Source organism: Athene cunicularia (assembly GCF_003259725.1).
Source record: "Athene cunicularia isolate RWA chromosome Z unlocalized genomic scaffold, athCun1 chrZ_part4, whole genome shotgun sequence".
In the NCBI taxonomy this organism is placed as follows: Eukaryota; Metazoa; Chordata; class Aves; order Strigiformes; family Strigidae; genus Athene; species Athene cunicularia.
This window is the reverse complement of record NW_020799145.1, coordinates 1,847,032-1,861,606: the sequence shown is the minus strand read 5'-3', so window position 1 is coordinate 1,861,606 and position 14,575 is coordinate 1,847,032. Positions and strand designations below refer to the sequence as shown.

At 42.7% G+C, this 14,575-nt stretch overlaps 1 protein-coding gene across 1 annotated transcript; it reads right to left on the bottom strand.

The window, feature by feature from the left end:
* Positions 1-347: 347 nt before the first annotated feature.
* VLDLR (very low density lipoprotein receptor) lies at positions 348-14,507 on the bottom strand. The gene is made up of 19 exons (XM_026866774.1): positions 14,331-14,507; positions 10,574-10,715; positions 9,483-9,605; positions 8,528-8,650; positions 6,803-7,174; positions 6,574-6,696; positions 6,368-6,490; positions 5,807-5,926; positions 5,609-5,734; positions 5,096-5,267; positions 4,539-4,763; positions 4,267-4,385; positions 3,747-3,886; positions 3,491-3,632; positions 3,062-3,208; positions 2,074-2,163; positions 1,592-1,669; positions 1,328-1,497; positions 348-979 (listed from the first exon to the last, which is right to left on the bottom strand). The coding sequence occupies exons 1-19, from the start codon at positions 14,505-14,507 to the stop codon at positions 944-946; spliced, it is 2,748 nt and encodes a 915-aa protein (XP_026722575.1). The 3' UTR covers positions 348-943.
* Between the last annotated feature and the right edge of the window lie 68 nt (positions 14,508-14,575).

The following is a 14,575-nucleotide window of genomic DNA, read 5'->3' as shown; positions in this document are numbered from 1 at the left end:
ACATAGCATCACTGTCAATGCTACCTCTTAAAAGCTTGCAAAAGTAGTTGAGTATTTTTAGCCGCTGTCAATCCTAACCATATTCCAGCTGGACTCCTACAAAAGGAGATACATTCAGCCCAGTACCCTGCACAGTATTAGTCTCAAGTACAAACCACAGTCATGTGGCAGCTCAGTACTGTCTTAGCAGTCTGGGGTACTGCTGAAGTAACTTAAGAATTACTTCACGTTCTGGCTGGTAGTAGTAGTGTAGCCCACTAAAGCTTGCAACTTAGAAGATACTCTATTTGACTTTAGTGCTAACATAATAATGAAGAACAATGCTTTAAATGATATTTTTTTTATTATTTTTTCCCCTTTCTCTGCATTTAAGATTTACAGTCATTTCTTAAAGAGCATTCATACCTGTATACCTCTAAGAGGTAACAGACAAGACTGGTGTCAATCATACATATAAAATTACTTATGTTTACAAATTTTTGGCAATCACAGTAACCCGTTTTTTCATATTGCCATTGCCCCAATCATTGAAAAAGTCAGTGTACAGTAATTTACATTTGAAGTATTTCAAAGTGCTTGATAGTGATTTTCTAAGAATAATATTTACAAGTGGCATATACACATATCTACAGGTGTTACAAGTTGTGGCTGGAACATGGCTTTCTATGGAAAGTGCTTTATATTTGGTCAGTGATGTTACTGACTGACCAATCCAAGGGTTACTGCTAAAACAGTAACCACTAAAAGCTGAATTGTTGTGGACAGGTATTTACAGAGTTTGTTGTTAAGCTGTATAAAATAGCTATTTACATAAGTATTCCATACATACAGAAAGTATCTTCTTTCTTCCAAGAATGGAGGAATGCTTTCAGCCACAAACCTGGTTACTATCCCCAAAGAGTGTAAAACACAAGTAAACTGGAAATGATTGTGGATCCAGGGCTCAGACCATATCATCATCTGTGCTTACAACAGATATCTGTACAAAATAAGTACAAGTTAGCTACAATTGTACAAATAAAAAGATGAAAAACAATGCATATCATCACTACACAGCAATCTGAAATACAGGCTAGTTCTGCAGGCTAGTGACCACATTCAGCACTGATTACTCCATCCCAGGTATAGGATGGTAGTTGCCTACTACAATTTTTACCTTCATTAAAGGAACAAATTCTCAGCTGATTCAGCCCAGTGGTTTTGCTAAAGTCAGAAGCTTTCAAGAGTAGACACCTGACTTGAGTTCAGGAGAGCTATCATTTGGCCACCTCTGTGCCTACTCTGAGGATTAATCTAGAGCCTTAGACATGCCAGTAGGTTTACTTACTGCAGGATAGGTGTGTCCTACTGAAGCACTGTGTCTTCCTATATCAATTGTGAGATCTTCTTCTGTAGTTTTCAGATAGACAGGATTATCAAAATTCATGCTTTTCATGTTCCTTTGCTGCCAGTTATGCCACATTAAGCAGCCCACTACTGCTGCCATCACCAGCAATACTTTAGGAAAAGAAAAAATGCAAGCATGGAGTAGGGTCAAGTCAAGCTTTTCCCAGTACAAGGGGTTACAAAGGCTAGTAAATACTGTACTCACAGGCAGGAAGAATAGTCCAAGCTGCTGATGTTCCTCCAGCTACAGCTACTTCAGATGTTGTACCACTGATGTTGAATCCTGCATGAGAATTTGAAGTAGTGAGTTTGCTTACTGACAGGCTGGCAGACTTGGTCAGATGCAAGCACATCCCAAGCCGAGGTAGCTGCTGTCATATATTAGCTTCTCAGTAACACACTGCAAGAACAGCCTAACAGGCCTTATTCTATATTAGTAGAAAGCTTTTTTTTTTTTATTGCTTGCCTTCTGAGAACTCCTGGGATGTCATGGAACCTGTAGGTTCCACACTGTCATAAGTGAACTAACTCTGTTTATCACATGCTCCAGCTGTTGTACTTGTACAACACACGACCTGGCCTGTGTTCTCTACTTGCATGCAGAGGAAAAAACTTCAGGTAGGTTAGTGGATGAGTTTGCATTTAATTTCTCTAATGTTCTGCAGTCTATGTCATTTGGACCAATACCTCCAGGAACAAGTCCAACAGTTGGAGATTTTTCTGTTGTGCTGGTATCTTTAGCCTCAGTGTAAGCCACAGTTGTTCCAGTACCTGAAACTAATTATAGATCAAGAAACCAATTAATTCTGAAGTTCTGCAATGGCTTAGTTTTAAGAGCCATGGTAGTGAATGTTTAGCAGATGGCAGAATGATCATGCAGCTTGTAAGCTTTACTGGAAACACCATTAGCTGTTTCACTAGCACACCCTCAAGTAAGGATTTCTGATCAAAAGTAATTCCAAGAACAAGGCTAGACAGTTAATCTGTCATGGATTACAGGCATAGAGAGTCACAACAACATTAAGCCACCTCATCCCTCACTTTAGGTTTTCCAAGTGACATTTTAGTTCCACAAATTTACTGGTTAGGCACAGTCTTTGACACATATACCAACTCTTTAGAGCTGCCAACTGAGGACAGTGTATCTGCATTCTGCAATCCAAGTGTGGCACTTGGAATCAACATGCAATATACTAAGTGTCACCTTGGAGTTTCTAGTTCCACTCCACTGGACAAACAAGTCTGCCATATAGTCAGTACTCAGCATGTTTGTTCAGACTACGAAAGTAGTCCGAACAAACCTCCTTGACCAGCAAGTTTAGCTCATCAGCTTTTCAATACTGTCTATTTATACACTGTAGAGACATGTTAGTTTATACCTCTTGTTTTCATAAGAAATGGTCTCACTATGTTTCATACATGTGCTCGCTGTCTGCAAAAGCCATGGATGTACAAGGTCTTGTTGCAAATGATGATGATGCAAAAGCCGAGCACAGACTTTGAACAGTACCTGCAGACTTAATGCATGCTAGAAAACCACCCCCTCCAAGATGAATTACATCAGACTAACTATGCAAAGCTGTCAGCCTATACTGCCATATTTGCCTCCAATGGGTTCAGTACCCCTTCTCCTTCCCCTATCCATTCTGGAAAAGATTCAGCCATGTTACCATACCTGCACATCTCAGACCATCCTCCTGCAAGAAGTATCCAACAGGACATGCACAGGTGTACTTTGGAGAGTGTTCATTTATCTGAGGAGCAGGCAGGCACAGGTAGCTACAGCCTCCATTTGCCCTGTTCTCTTCACACCAGTTTCTGCCTGTTGGTACAATTGACAGGAATGAGCCTTCATACTCCAGGTGCACAGCATAATTACTTGCTCAATAATTGCTCGAGAAGAGTTACTTGTCTCTGCAGGTTATTGATTTGTACCTGCTTGGTCTAAGAAAGGGCAATTGCATTGCAGATGCCTATGTTAGAAACTCCAAGTAGAAGTGAAGCAGACAGCTATAGAGGGGTGAGATACCGTTTGTCACCACCCAAGCAGGGCAGGCTTCTTAAAAGTATACACTGACATAACTATAAACTTGATTAGAGTTACCTGAAGGCTGAACAAGTTCATGATACACAATGATGTCCTGTGCATCATTGAGGTTGTTCACTAGGGTAACCAGTTCAGCTCCAGTAAATTTGTTGGCACCATAGACTGCCTCATTCTCTCCATCAATCCAGTACACACGGTCCTAGAAGATAGTCATTACATCCCATTACCTCTGTGTTGCTATCAACACCATAATTGCTAACCATGTACTAGCAAGATGATGATCTTTGGCAGTTAATACAGAAGTCATTCTTACCTCAAATATTGTTAGAGCAAGAGGATGAGGAAGAAACATATAAGACTTTAACACAGTTCTGCGGTCCTGGCCATAGAAGTCCACGCTTGACAGCATATGTAGTTTAGAATCAAGCCAGTACAGACGGCTTTTTACAAGATCTAAGAGATAAAAATACCCCAAAATATTTACAATCTACATGGAGAAAACCTTCAAAGTCTCCTGCAAAAGCTGAAACACCCAGAGGTTCAAGAACAGTTGCAGTGTTGCCCTGGTTTCTTACTTCACTGAGATACAGAAGGGTGCTTCAATGTTTCCTAAGCAGCCTGTGCCTCAACTATAATAGAGAGCAGTGCAAGAAAAGTTACCATTTCATTATCTGAGAAGTGTTATCTGTGCATCCTGCAATATCTCCAGGCATGCAGGAACTTCCCATTCTTAGAAGTTGAAAATAGTTCTCTGAAGGATGAGCTTGGCTTTTGTAGCAAACAAATTGCTAGAGCTCCAGAATAGCTCTGGCACAAAGACAAGTTCAACATACCTAGAACAATTCCATTAGGCCATTGGATTTCTGTTGTCACAAGCTGATGTCTGTCAAATCCATTCATTCCTGCTTTTTCAATTTTTGCTGGCTCACCCCAGTCTGACCAGTACACAAAGCTGTGAAGCAGAATTTATGTTGTATGATGTACTATAGTACTGTGTAGTTTCACTATTATGACCAATAACTAACAAAGGCTACCTAAGTCAGTTATCAGGACATGAAGTAGCTAGTAGTTCCACACATTTAAGAGAACCAGGACAAATACTCACCCAGAGAGAGGATCTACAGCAATAGAAGCTGGCTCTCTCAGCTCAGAATGAAACAAAACCTGTCTTTTTGTTCCATCCAGGCTAGCCACTGAAATGGTCTTTGCACTTGAGTCAGACCAGTAGATGTTCTTATAAACCCAGTCAACAGCAATTCCTGCAGGGCTGTGTATGTTGTCCAGAATTCTGACATGTGTCCCAACTTTATCACGGGTATCAATAGAGGCACTGGAAGACAAAAATTACTTCCTTTCAACCAATTCCTCCACAGATACTACCACTTGGCATGCCTCAGCAAATACTGCACACAGATCTCAGGCAGACAATATAAAAGATGCACTTGTACAAAAGGCACTCTGGAAAGTTACAACTGTAGCAGCAGTTACTAGAATGCGGAACAGGCATATATGCTGCTAATTGTGGGGACTTGTATCTGCTGTACTCTGCCCTTAGGACATCAGGCATCTAGTTCTCATCAACAGAGCCTAGAAAAGTATCTTGGGTAAAACATGAGATAGTTTAGGGGAGCACACTAGGGTTCAGAAGTTAAATCCATTTACCTGAAGATTGCTTTTTGGCCCAAGTCAGCCCAGTAAAGCTTTTGCTCAGCAATATCAGCATCTAGAGCTACAGTGTTTCTTAGCTGCTCTACTAGCTGGATGTATTCTTTCCTCTCAAGGCCAATCTTCCTAATATCCCGGCGGTTGGTGAAAATTAGAGATGGTTCTTTCCCTGTAAAAAGAATGAGTTATCTGTACATCTAGACACAGTCAAACTGTTCTTATACAAGTTTTAAGAGGCATCATATTTGGCATATGCCATTCTACACTTGCTGACAAAGGTCTTGGCTGTACCATACCTCATCCTTTTCCCATGCAGCAGACACAAGCAGTTTACATCAGGCAGCTTTAACCACTGTATCATGGCACCAAAGTGTTAGGAGTGTTCAGATCTGTGCAAGTTATATTGATAGCAGCACAACAACTTGTGTCAAAACTACAACAGCATAAACAGTACAACACTTGCTACCTCATTTTAAAATGGAAATATAGAAGTCTTATGACAATACTCACCCACTGCCTTGCACACCCCTGTAGCAAGATCCATCTGGTAGCCACGACTACATTCACATTTGTAGCCCCCTTTCAGGTTGATACAGATTTGACTACAGATACCAGGGTTCTGGCATTCATCGATATCTGTAAAGACAACAGTGTAATTTGTTCTCTAATATCATCAGTAGTATCCATGTTAAGCTACTTGATACTTGCCTCCACAGGTTCTCCTGTCTACAAGCTCAAACCCAGCTGGACAGTCACATTCATAGCCAATAACGAGATCTCTGCAGATATGAGAACATCCACCATTGTTCACCAGACATTCATTTACATCTAGAAGAGAAGAATTGTCCACCTTGAGACAATACATAGATTTAGTCTTAAAAGTCTTAGTCACTGAGTGCTTCAGATACCCATCTATTCTCTAATGATGCCTGCTACATTTGATAAACCACTCTGGCACTTTAAGTCACATGCAAGAGACCCTTCTCAAATTCATATTTGCTCCACTATCAGCATGTTACTTGTGCTACAAGTTGGCAGTAGCAGAGAAATTCCCTCAACTGTCTTCTGGCCATAGAGAAGTCATCCCAATAACCAGTTTGGCTATGATAAAAGTAGCTTATTGACTAGTTCTTGGTGACTATTGTTCTTGGTTGTTTGTTTGCCACCAATGAAGTGCAGATGGGCATTCCAGACTAACATCTGACAGCTCAGAGGCTGTATCCAAGTATGTCTAGTGGTCAGCACTGTGTAATGAGTTTGTTCACTTACTACACTCCTTGAAGGGCTCATCACTCCAGTCCTTGCAGTCTCTCTGCCGGTTGCACACTTTATTGATGTCTATGCATTCTCCACTTCTGCACTTGAATTTGCCAGGTCCAGAGCACTGGATAACTGAGATAATGAAGAATGTGAGGGCAATTACCAGCTTCAACAGATATTCTTCAAAGACTTTATTCTTACTTAGTTCCACTTACGACTGTTACAACTGGCTTCATCAGAGCCATCCAGACAGTCTCTCACACCATCACACTGCCTACTACCATGGATGCAGTTCCCATCTTCACATCTGAACTGATCTGGTCTGCAGGTCCGAGAAGCTGAGGACACAGCCATTACAGACTTAAACTCCTGAGGTCTGCTAAAGCATAGAAAATAAAACAGGAGCCAACAAGCACCTCCTAAAGAAGGAGCAAGTTAACTTACGGCAGTTGACTTCATCACTTCCATCCTTGCAGTCAGGATCTCCATCACAGCGCCACTTTTGGTGGATACATTCACCTGAGCTGCATTGCACCTCACTGGTAGAGCACTTCATGGGAGGTGCAGGCTGGCGGCCACATTGCTCTAGAGATTCATCTGAGTAGTCAGAGCAGTCAGCATCATCATCACACACCCAGCTGATGGGGATACAAGTGGAGGTCTTGCACTGGAACTCATGAACTCCACAGGTAGGAGGTGCACACTCCAGTTCATCACTGCCATCACTGCAGTCATCTTGACCATTGCAGAAAAAGCTCTTGGAAATACACTGCCCACTGCTGCATGTGTACTCTGCTGGACTACAAGTTACATTGCCTAGAGTAACAGGAGTAAGAGAGATTAGCAAATTATCACAAGGTGGCAGACTTTTTTATGAAGGTGTTCTGCTTGCACATTCCTCATTAGCTGTTAGCTGACATAAGCATTTATAACAAGGCTCTAGGAGAACCTAATTGTCAACCTACAGGACACATGGGCCCCACAAACTGTCCTTGCCTTTGGAAGTTGAGTGAGAGGCATCAGTTTTGAGCTAGTGAGTGAAAATAACCTCATTCTGAAGCAGTTATGCTGTTCTGCTCCAGAGTACAAGCCTTTTGGAAAACAGGCTCAAACTCTGTGAACCAGGGACAGAAGGTAAGAGAACTGCTAATCCTAAAGTACAGACTAAGTTTGAGGCAGCCGGATGGTCAGCATGCACTGTAGTTTGAAATTGAAGTGTTTTGTGCTGGTCCCCAGGACAGCAGCAGCTCATTTGCCTGGACCACTGGTATAACAGATCAAGATCTCGCACCAGTCGTTCCTGTGGTATTAAGTACACCCACACAACTTACACCAGTACAAATTATGTTGGTTTAATAGCAGGTAGATAGCAGCTCAGTATGCCTAGGCTGATAGTTTTATCAGCTTCATTAGAAATGCTGTCTGTAGATTTACTTGTCAGATTAAGGCATTTGCTTGCTGAGTAAAACAGCAGCTCTACAGATGCATAGCAGAAGTCTGAAGATCTATGTCTCATTAGCCCATCCAGGAAGTTAGCTCCAATGGAAGCCAGCCCTGTGACTTTGGTTATAGCAAATTTGTCTTAGATCACCTCAGACAACTCATATGTATGCAAGTTCATTAGGACAAGCTAGGAATGATGCAGTCTAATGCTGGCAGTAGCATCTTTGCTTGTGTACCAGCCTGAAGTTGTACCCCAACACCCCCAAACAGCTTCCCTAGCCTGCACTTTCAGACACGCACACAAAATACTCCAGGGTATGACTATAAAGCAGATCAGCTGTGCCCTTGTCTACAAATCACTATCACATTTTCAGTAGGTGATTTGTTAATGTAAGCAGCAACTAGAGTTACCTGTTGAGAAACTCTGCAGAGAACAAGTTCTGATGGTTTGCCTGACACGTGACTAAGCCTATGGCTATTGCCAAAGTTAGCCAGAGACCAAAGAGAGATGTTGAATAGCTTATATTGCTGTAGTTCTTAACTTAGCAGGATAGAGGAGTGTAGGAACAAGTCCGCTTGTTAAGCAGGCTGCAATACAAGATGAATGTAGGTTTAAGGAAATATTGATAATGAGAAACTTATCTTCCCAGGTATACCGCCCAGCTAGCTCCTTTCCAGACAAGTCAATTTCAAATAGAGTTATGCAGCCACTGTTTCTTCCCTTACCACAATTCTCTTCATCTTCTCCACTGTCACAGTCTTTTTCACCATCACATTTCCAGGACACGGGGATACACTGGGTTGACTGAGGACCACAGCTGATTTCATTTACCCGGCATGTTCTCATATCTATTGAAAAAAGTTTAAGTTCAATTTAGGAGTTCTGAAATTTAAGAGCTACTGATCTTGAGTTTTAGCAGTTGTCCTGAAAGTTGAGACTGAAAGGCTTCAGCTCTGGAAAAAGTTGCAGTTAATTAGATGTCAGCATCCATCTAAGTTGATGGCTTCATCATGGACGAGGTTACACTAGTCTGTAGTGTTCAGTAAAAAAGATGCTTCCAGCTCCTAATAGGTTAGTATTTTAAGAATATCTTTGTAGTGGTAGTTTTGTGATTGCACACCAGTTACATTGTAGAAGCTTGAGCTATAACACGCAGCAGTAGGCAGGAGTAATGCCAAAGTGCAGTAGGAGTTGGGGCTGAAGTATTCCTCAGTGTGGATCCTATTGATACAGAGAAATGAAGCTTCATATTCCTTGATTAGTTACCACACTTAAGACTGGGGTTGCTAAATTCAAGACCTCACACTCAAGCCTCTCTATTTCTAATTCCCACCACCCAACATGTAGTCAGTCACTTAGTTTCTACACTAGCTCTGGTTATCTTGCAAAGTAGTTGTCTTGGAGGACAGTGATCGCTTGGTGAACAAGCCACCATAATGGTCAGGCCTGCTGTGCCTGCTGGTTCTGACTAGGTACAAGTGCAAAGTCCCCACTCAATTCTGCATCTTTTTAAGTAGCAAAAAGTCAAGACCCCGATGTGGCCAAAGCCAAGCTAGCACTTAAGATGCTCTCCGAGAAGTTCATCCTTCCTTTAGGAGAAGAGCTGGGCTGCAAGCAGGCAAGAAGTCAAAATGCTACTCCCCTCAGGCTTGTCTGCATCAATAAGCCAGGCTCACTTACGGCACAGTTCAGCACTCTCGTCAGACCCATCCTCGCAGTCCGGATCTCCATCACACTGCCATCTGTTAGGCACACACTGGCCACTGATGCACACAAAATCAGATTCAGCACACGTCTTCTTCACTGCAGGGGAGAAGGACAGCCACTTGTTTAGAGACCAGAGCTTACCTTGTTTGTTGCAGCTAGAGATAAGCTGCCTTGCCCTAGGCAAGTGACACAATATCCTTAGTTCTTGGGTGTCTGGTGTCATCCTTCCCAGTCTAATGACAACTGTTCAACACTTCCTAGAGAGTTATACTGTGCACAGAGAATCATTTATCTTCCTGTAAGAAGGCACTGAAGAACTTCTACTGGTACGCTACTAGATAGCATACTATGCTGCTAGATAGCTGCTGCTTTGAACACACTTGACTTAAAGTAAGGTCTACTGATATTAATATTCAGATTTTAAACTCTGCAGTTATTATTAATGTGTGTGTGATTTCTTATTACAGAAGCATGGTACTACATAACCCCAAGGTAACAGTTTAGGTCTGCTTTAGCAGACTGACAGTTCAACCACACCAGTGTTAGATATGGAGTCCATTTTGCCTCATTCACCTCCAAGTATATCTAGTCATCCATCTTGGCCTCTGTGTCTGCTTAAAGCAAATGTTGGCAGCCAGAGCTAGACTTAGTGTTCAGAGCAGACTTGGCAGAATCACTTTCACACATAAAACAGGGAATTTAACCATGGAATAGTTAAGTGCTAATAGTAAACAGTTTCTACTATGTCTTCAAGGAAGAACTGAGAACAGACTTACATTCTGGTTTTGACAGTCACCACCCTCACAAATAAAGAGTTTTGGTCACAGGCTATTCTCTCAGTCACAAATTCAAGGAGACTTCCATAGTGCTCATCAAAATTCAACTGTCTCAGATGGATACAAGGCATCAAGATAATCCCCCAGTTGTTCTAGGGAATTTGTCCTCTACTCTGTATTGTCAGAAGTGCTGGATGGGATAAGGGTCTCTGCAGCTGTCCACTGTTAAGCCCTCACTGCCAACTAGCAAGTATGACTACACACATATTACTTATTTTGATTACTTACCACAAGTACTCTCATCACTGCCATCTGAGCAGTCTTCATCACCATCACATTTCCAGAGTAAAGGAATACAGCGTCCATTACTACATGGGAATTGGGATTCCTCACATTTTGCTCTTGCACCTTCAATGAAAAAAAAAGGAACCTAAGGCCCAACACTGTTTAGTAATAGTTCCTTGCTCCCCCCCTGCTGATCAAGAAGTTATCCAGCTTAATAAACTGCATAACATCAGCATGAAACAAGATCTGAGCTCCAAATCTTTGTAGTCACTTTATTCCATCATTAAAGTAGAGCCAGAAACTTTCCTTCACAGTACAAATGTGGAGTTTAAGCACTATGACAGTTCACCTGTCAGACAACAGTAAACCAGCCTAGTGCTGTTCTTACTGAGTTTTCCTTTCCAAATACAGTCAAGTTTGCAAGACAGAAGGATGCATGCACACAACTTCTGCTGTCTAGTACCTAGCACTGCATTCTCAAAACTCTTCACCCTTTAAGTGAACTGGGTTTAAATTTGACCAATGTCAAACTCAATTAGCATTTCAGTAGTCTGCTGCTAACACATTACAGCAGAATTCACTGAGATAGCTTAGTTTAGATATCTTTACAGACATCTATCTGCTCTGTAGTTGATTAAATTTTCACAATCTAAGACAATCCTCAAATAAGGGCACCCAGAAATATGCCTTAGTATACACAAAAAGAAGTGTGATTACTTATCTGAGTCTTGCTTATTAAAGCTAGATCAGGTGCGATGATAAGAGAGGAATATAATTTATCACTCCCCTCTGGAATCAAGTCTATTGTCTCCCCACAGGTAACAGCTTGATTTGTTAGTATGCTTGTGTAAGATACTGCTTTCTGCATGGAGCTTAGAGTTAGAGCGCATCTTCCCCAGTATCTTCAGCTCTAAACCTGTATTACCCTGTCCCTTAAGGGAACCTACTTTGTCTTGAAGCCATGTTATAACTGTCACTGAAAGCAGCAGTCTGGTTCAGCAGCTGAGCCAGAGCTGTTCCATATAATGCATGCAGGCAAGTGTGTATGCTTCTACATGAGTACTGGTTGCAAATTCCCACTGCATGATGCAAGACTCCTGCTCCTCCTTGGTTTATTGCATCATTTAGTGGAGGTGCTTTGTCTTGGAATTTCAGCACTCAAAGAGCATCAAATTTTCGTAAACATTACTTGTTATTTTATATCTTCTGTGTATGACACGCAAAATGCAAGACAGTTTCCAAGTGCAAGAAAGCTATTCAGAATAGCTATTTCACATTATATTGACCAGTCATCAGTCACTAAACAATGTCAAATGCTGGAGAGAGTATAAGCAAGTACAACATGGGCAATTTTACCTGCTGAGTGTCTCATTCATGCTAGAAGTAAAGGAATTGAAACAGCAGCTTACTGAGCTCTGCTAATGTTCTAGAAGTCTTGCTGGTTGAGTAAAACACTTGTCAGACAGAGTAAAGCCATAACAACTTGTTTCATGGGAACTGTGTTCAGAGTACCAAAAAACTGAACAATTGCTCTTGTGCTCTGTATTTCCATCCCTCCTTTCCTTTTCAGGATGGGAGTTACACCAGCATGCACTTTCCAGTAGCATGGTTTTGTAAAGCTACTACTATTTGGTCAAGAGCTGTCAAACAAGAAGCTTGCCTAGCACACTCCCATCAGAGAAGGTGCAGAAGCCACAGCTATCAGCTAGCTCTAAGCCTGACATCACCTTGTTGTCCAGTAACTTCTAACAGAAGTAACCTTCTGGTTGCAAGCCCTGGTCACAAGTTATTCCAGTTAATAGTACTACCACCTACAATATGCAACAGCTGACTTCTGCTAGTTGAGACATTCCCATCCAGGCTTTCAGAGTGAGAACAGTCAACCTCTCCCAAAATAGCATACTAGAGATATTAAACTAAGCCTGCCACTCAGGAGATCCCAAAAATAACTCCACAGTCCTTAGTTACTCTATTTCAAGCTAGAATAACCAGAAAAGGCTTGCTAAGATTGGCTGCTACATTGCAACTTACAGATACAATATCACTGTGACCAAATGTTACAGGGAAACTACACACAAGACTAAATGAAACAGTAACTGAGCTTGAAGTAACAGATATAATTTTACTATCACAACCCTTACAACAAGCCATTCCAAGAAAGTATCACCTCTTCTGCAGCTGATACCAAGTGAAATGTCATAGCAACTACTTTTGCTAGTCCACAAGTAAGTAAAGAACTGACAGCACCTAACACCCACACAGGTGCACAAAGGTAAAAGTCATCATCTGTTGCTACTCTTGAAGATGTCTGTCAAACTCTAAAGGCCACTTGGCATGAGCTCCAGTTAAGACGAAGGTTATTTCCAGCCAGTAGCTAACTGCTGTCCCCTGTTTTACACCAAGCACAGTTCTACAATGTCAGGTAACCATTTAGTCATGAGACTACCAGCCTAATCCACTGCTATTTGAAGCAACAATGTCATAGCTCAGTTGCAGCTTCAGTCACTAGACACTTAAGAATTTTTTAGATCAGCATCAATTAGCCACTAATTAACAGCTGCTCTTCATGTGCTACTCCTACACCAGAAACATGTTCACACCTTTTCTCCTCCTTGGGAGAAGTCTTAGGCAAAAGAGATAGAGAACCAGTAACTTCATAGCCTGTGACTGCTAATACCTATTACTCTTCCCCAGAAAACTACTTACTAGAAGTTGTCTCATAAGCAGCAGTGTCTGCAGCGTGAAGAAGCACAGTTACAATGACTATCCAAGTCAAACTAGCTTTCTCCATACTTCTGCTGTCACTGTGTGTCTCAGCCCCTTAAGCAAATTGTCAGATTACTTGTCTGGGCAGCCTCAAACATGTGACACTTGTGTGCTGTCATCTGACACCAAGACACAGAAAAGCTTGCAACAGTGATTGGGAAACTTTAGTGAGAGCTCATCCAGGAACTAGCTTAGACTCCCCCCAGACCCTGACAACTACAGCTACTAACAGAAGAGAGCTAGTGAAGCCAGTATCAGATTGGGGGAAGAATCAGGCTAACTTGGTGGACTAGAGTTGCCCTCCACTGTACATCTCCTGTTAGGATTTCTGACTACAGTGCACTAGCAGTTTCAGCCAGCTTGGCCCTTCATACTACAGCTGTTTAATCATGTCTGTTGTAGGCCAGATATGGGAGATATCTACATGACTGGGAATTGAGGAGTAACTAGGCAGACATCCCCCCTCTTCCTCCTGGTATGAGGGCTGGATGCAACAATACCCCGGTTGGGGTCTACCTGGCAGACCCAGTGTCTGAACTCCTGCACACAGGTAGGACTCGAAGATCCAGATACCTTCATGCATACTTCACCAATATAGCCAAGTTCTGACACTTAGGCCTATTTTAGGGCACTAGTCAGGAGATTAAGAGCCATACAACAACGCGGACTTCAGTTGCCCACCTCCCACCTAGTACTCCCAAGAGTAGCCTGGACCTCGGTTCCTGAAGGAAGGAAGGGGTCAGTCAGTTGATTGCTGCCTCCACTCACGAGGAAAGTGTTTTTAATTGACCATCCATTTGGCTTAATGTGCAGGTCCCTCTGACACAGGGGTAACGGCTTCTACGCTGGGAGGCAACTCTGGAGGTCGCCACGAGCAGCGCTACTGGGGAGAGCCCAGCCCGCAAGAAGGGATCCGGGGCCGGCAGGACTCAGCCTTGCCACCAGGTGGAGATCCCTCATGGCGGTTACCACGGGCCCTGAACTAGAGCCATACCAATGCTGCTGGATGCCACAAAGCCAAAGTTGCACAGTAGTTTGACAGCACCTTTAACACCGCAGGCTTTCCAAGGGATCGCCTTCTTTCCTCCACGACCAAGAGCCCATCCTCTCCCCCCCACCACCACCCGCGGTGAGCCCCAGGCACGCAGGCCATCTCCTCGGCACCAGGCATCGCGCAGGAAATCAAACCCTCCCGCGGCACCCGTCTCGTTCCCGGGGAGGACTCCCCGGGGTGGGGAG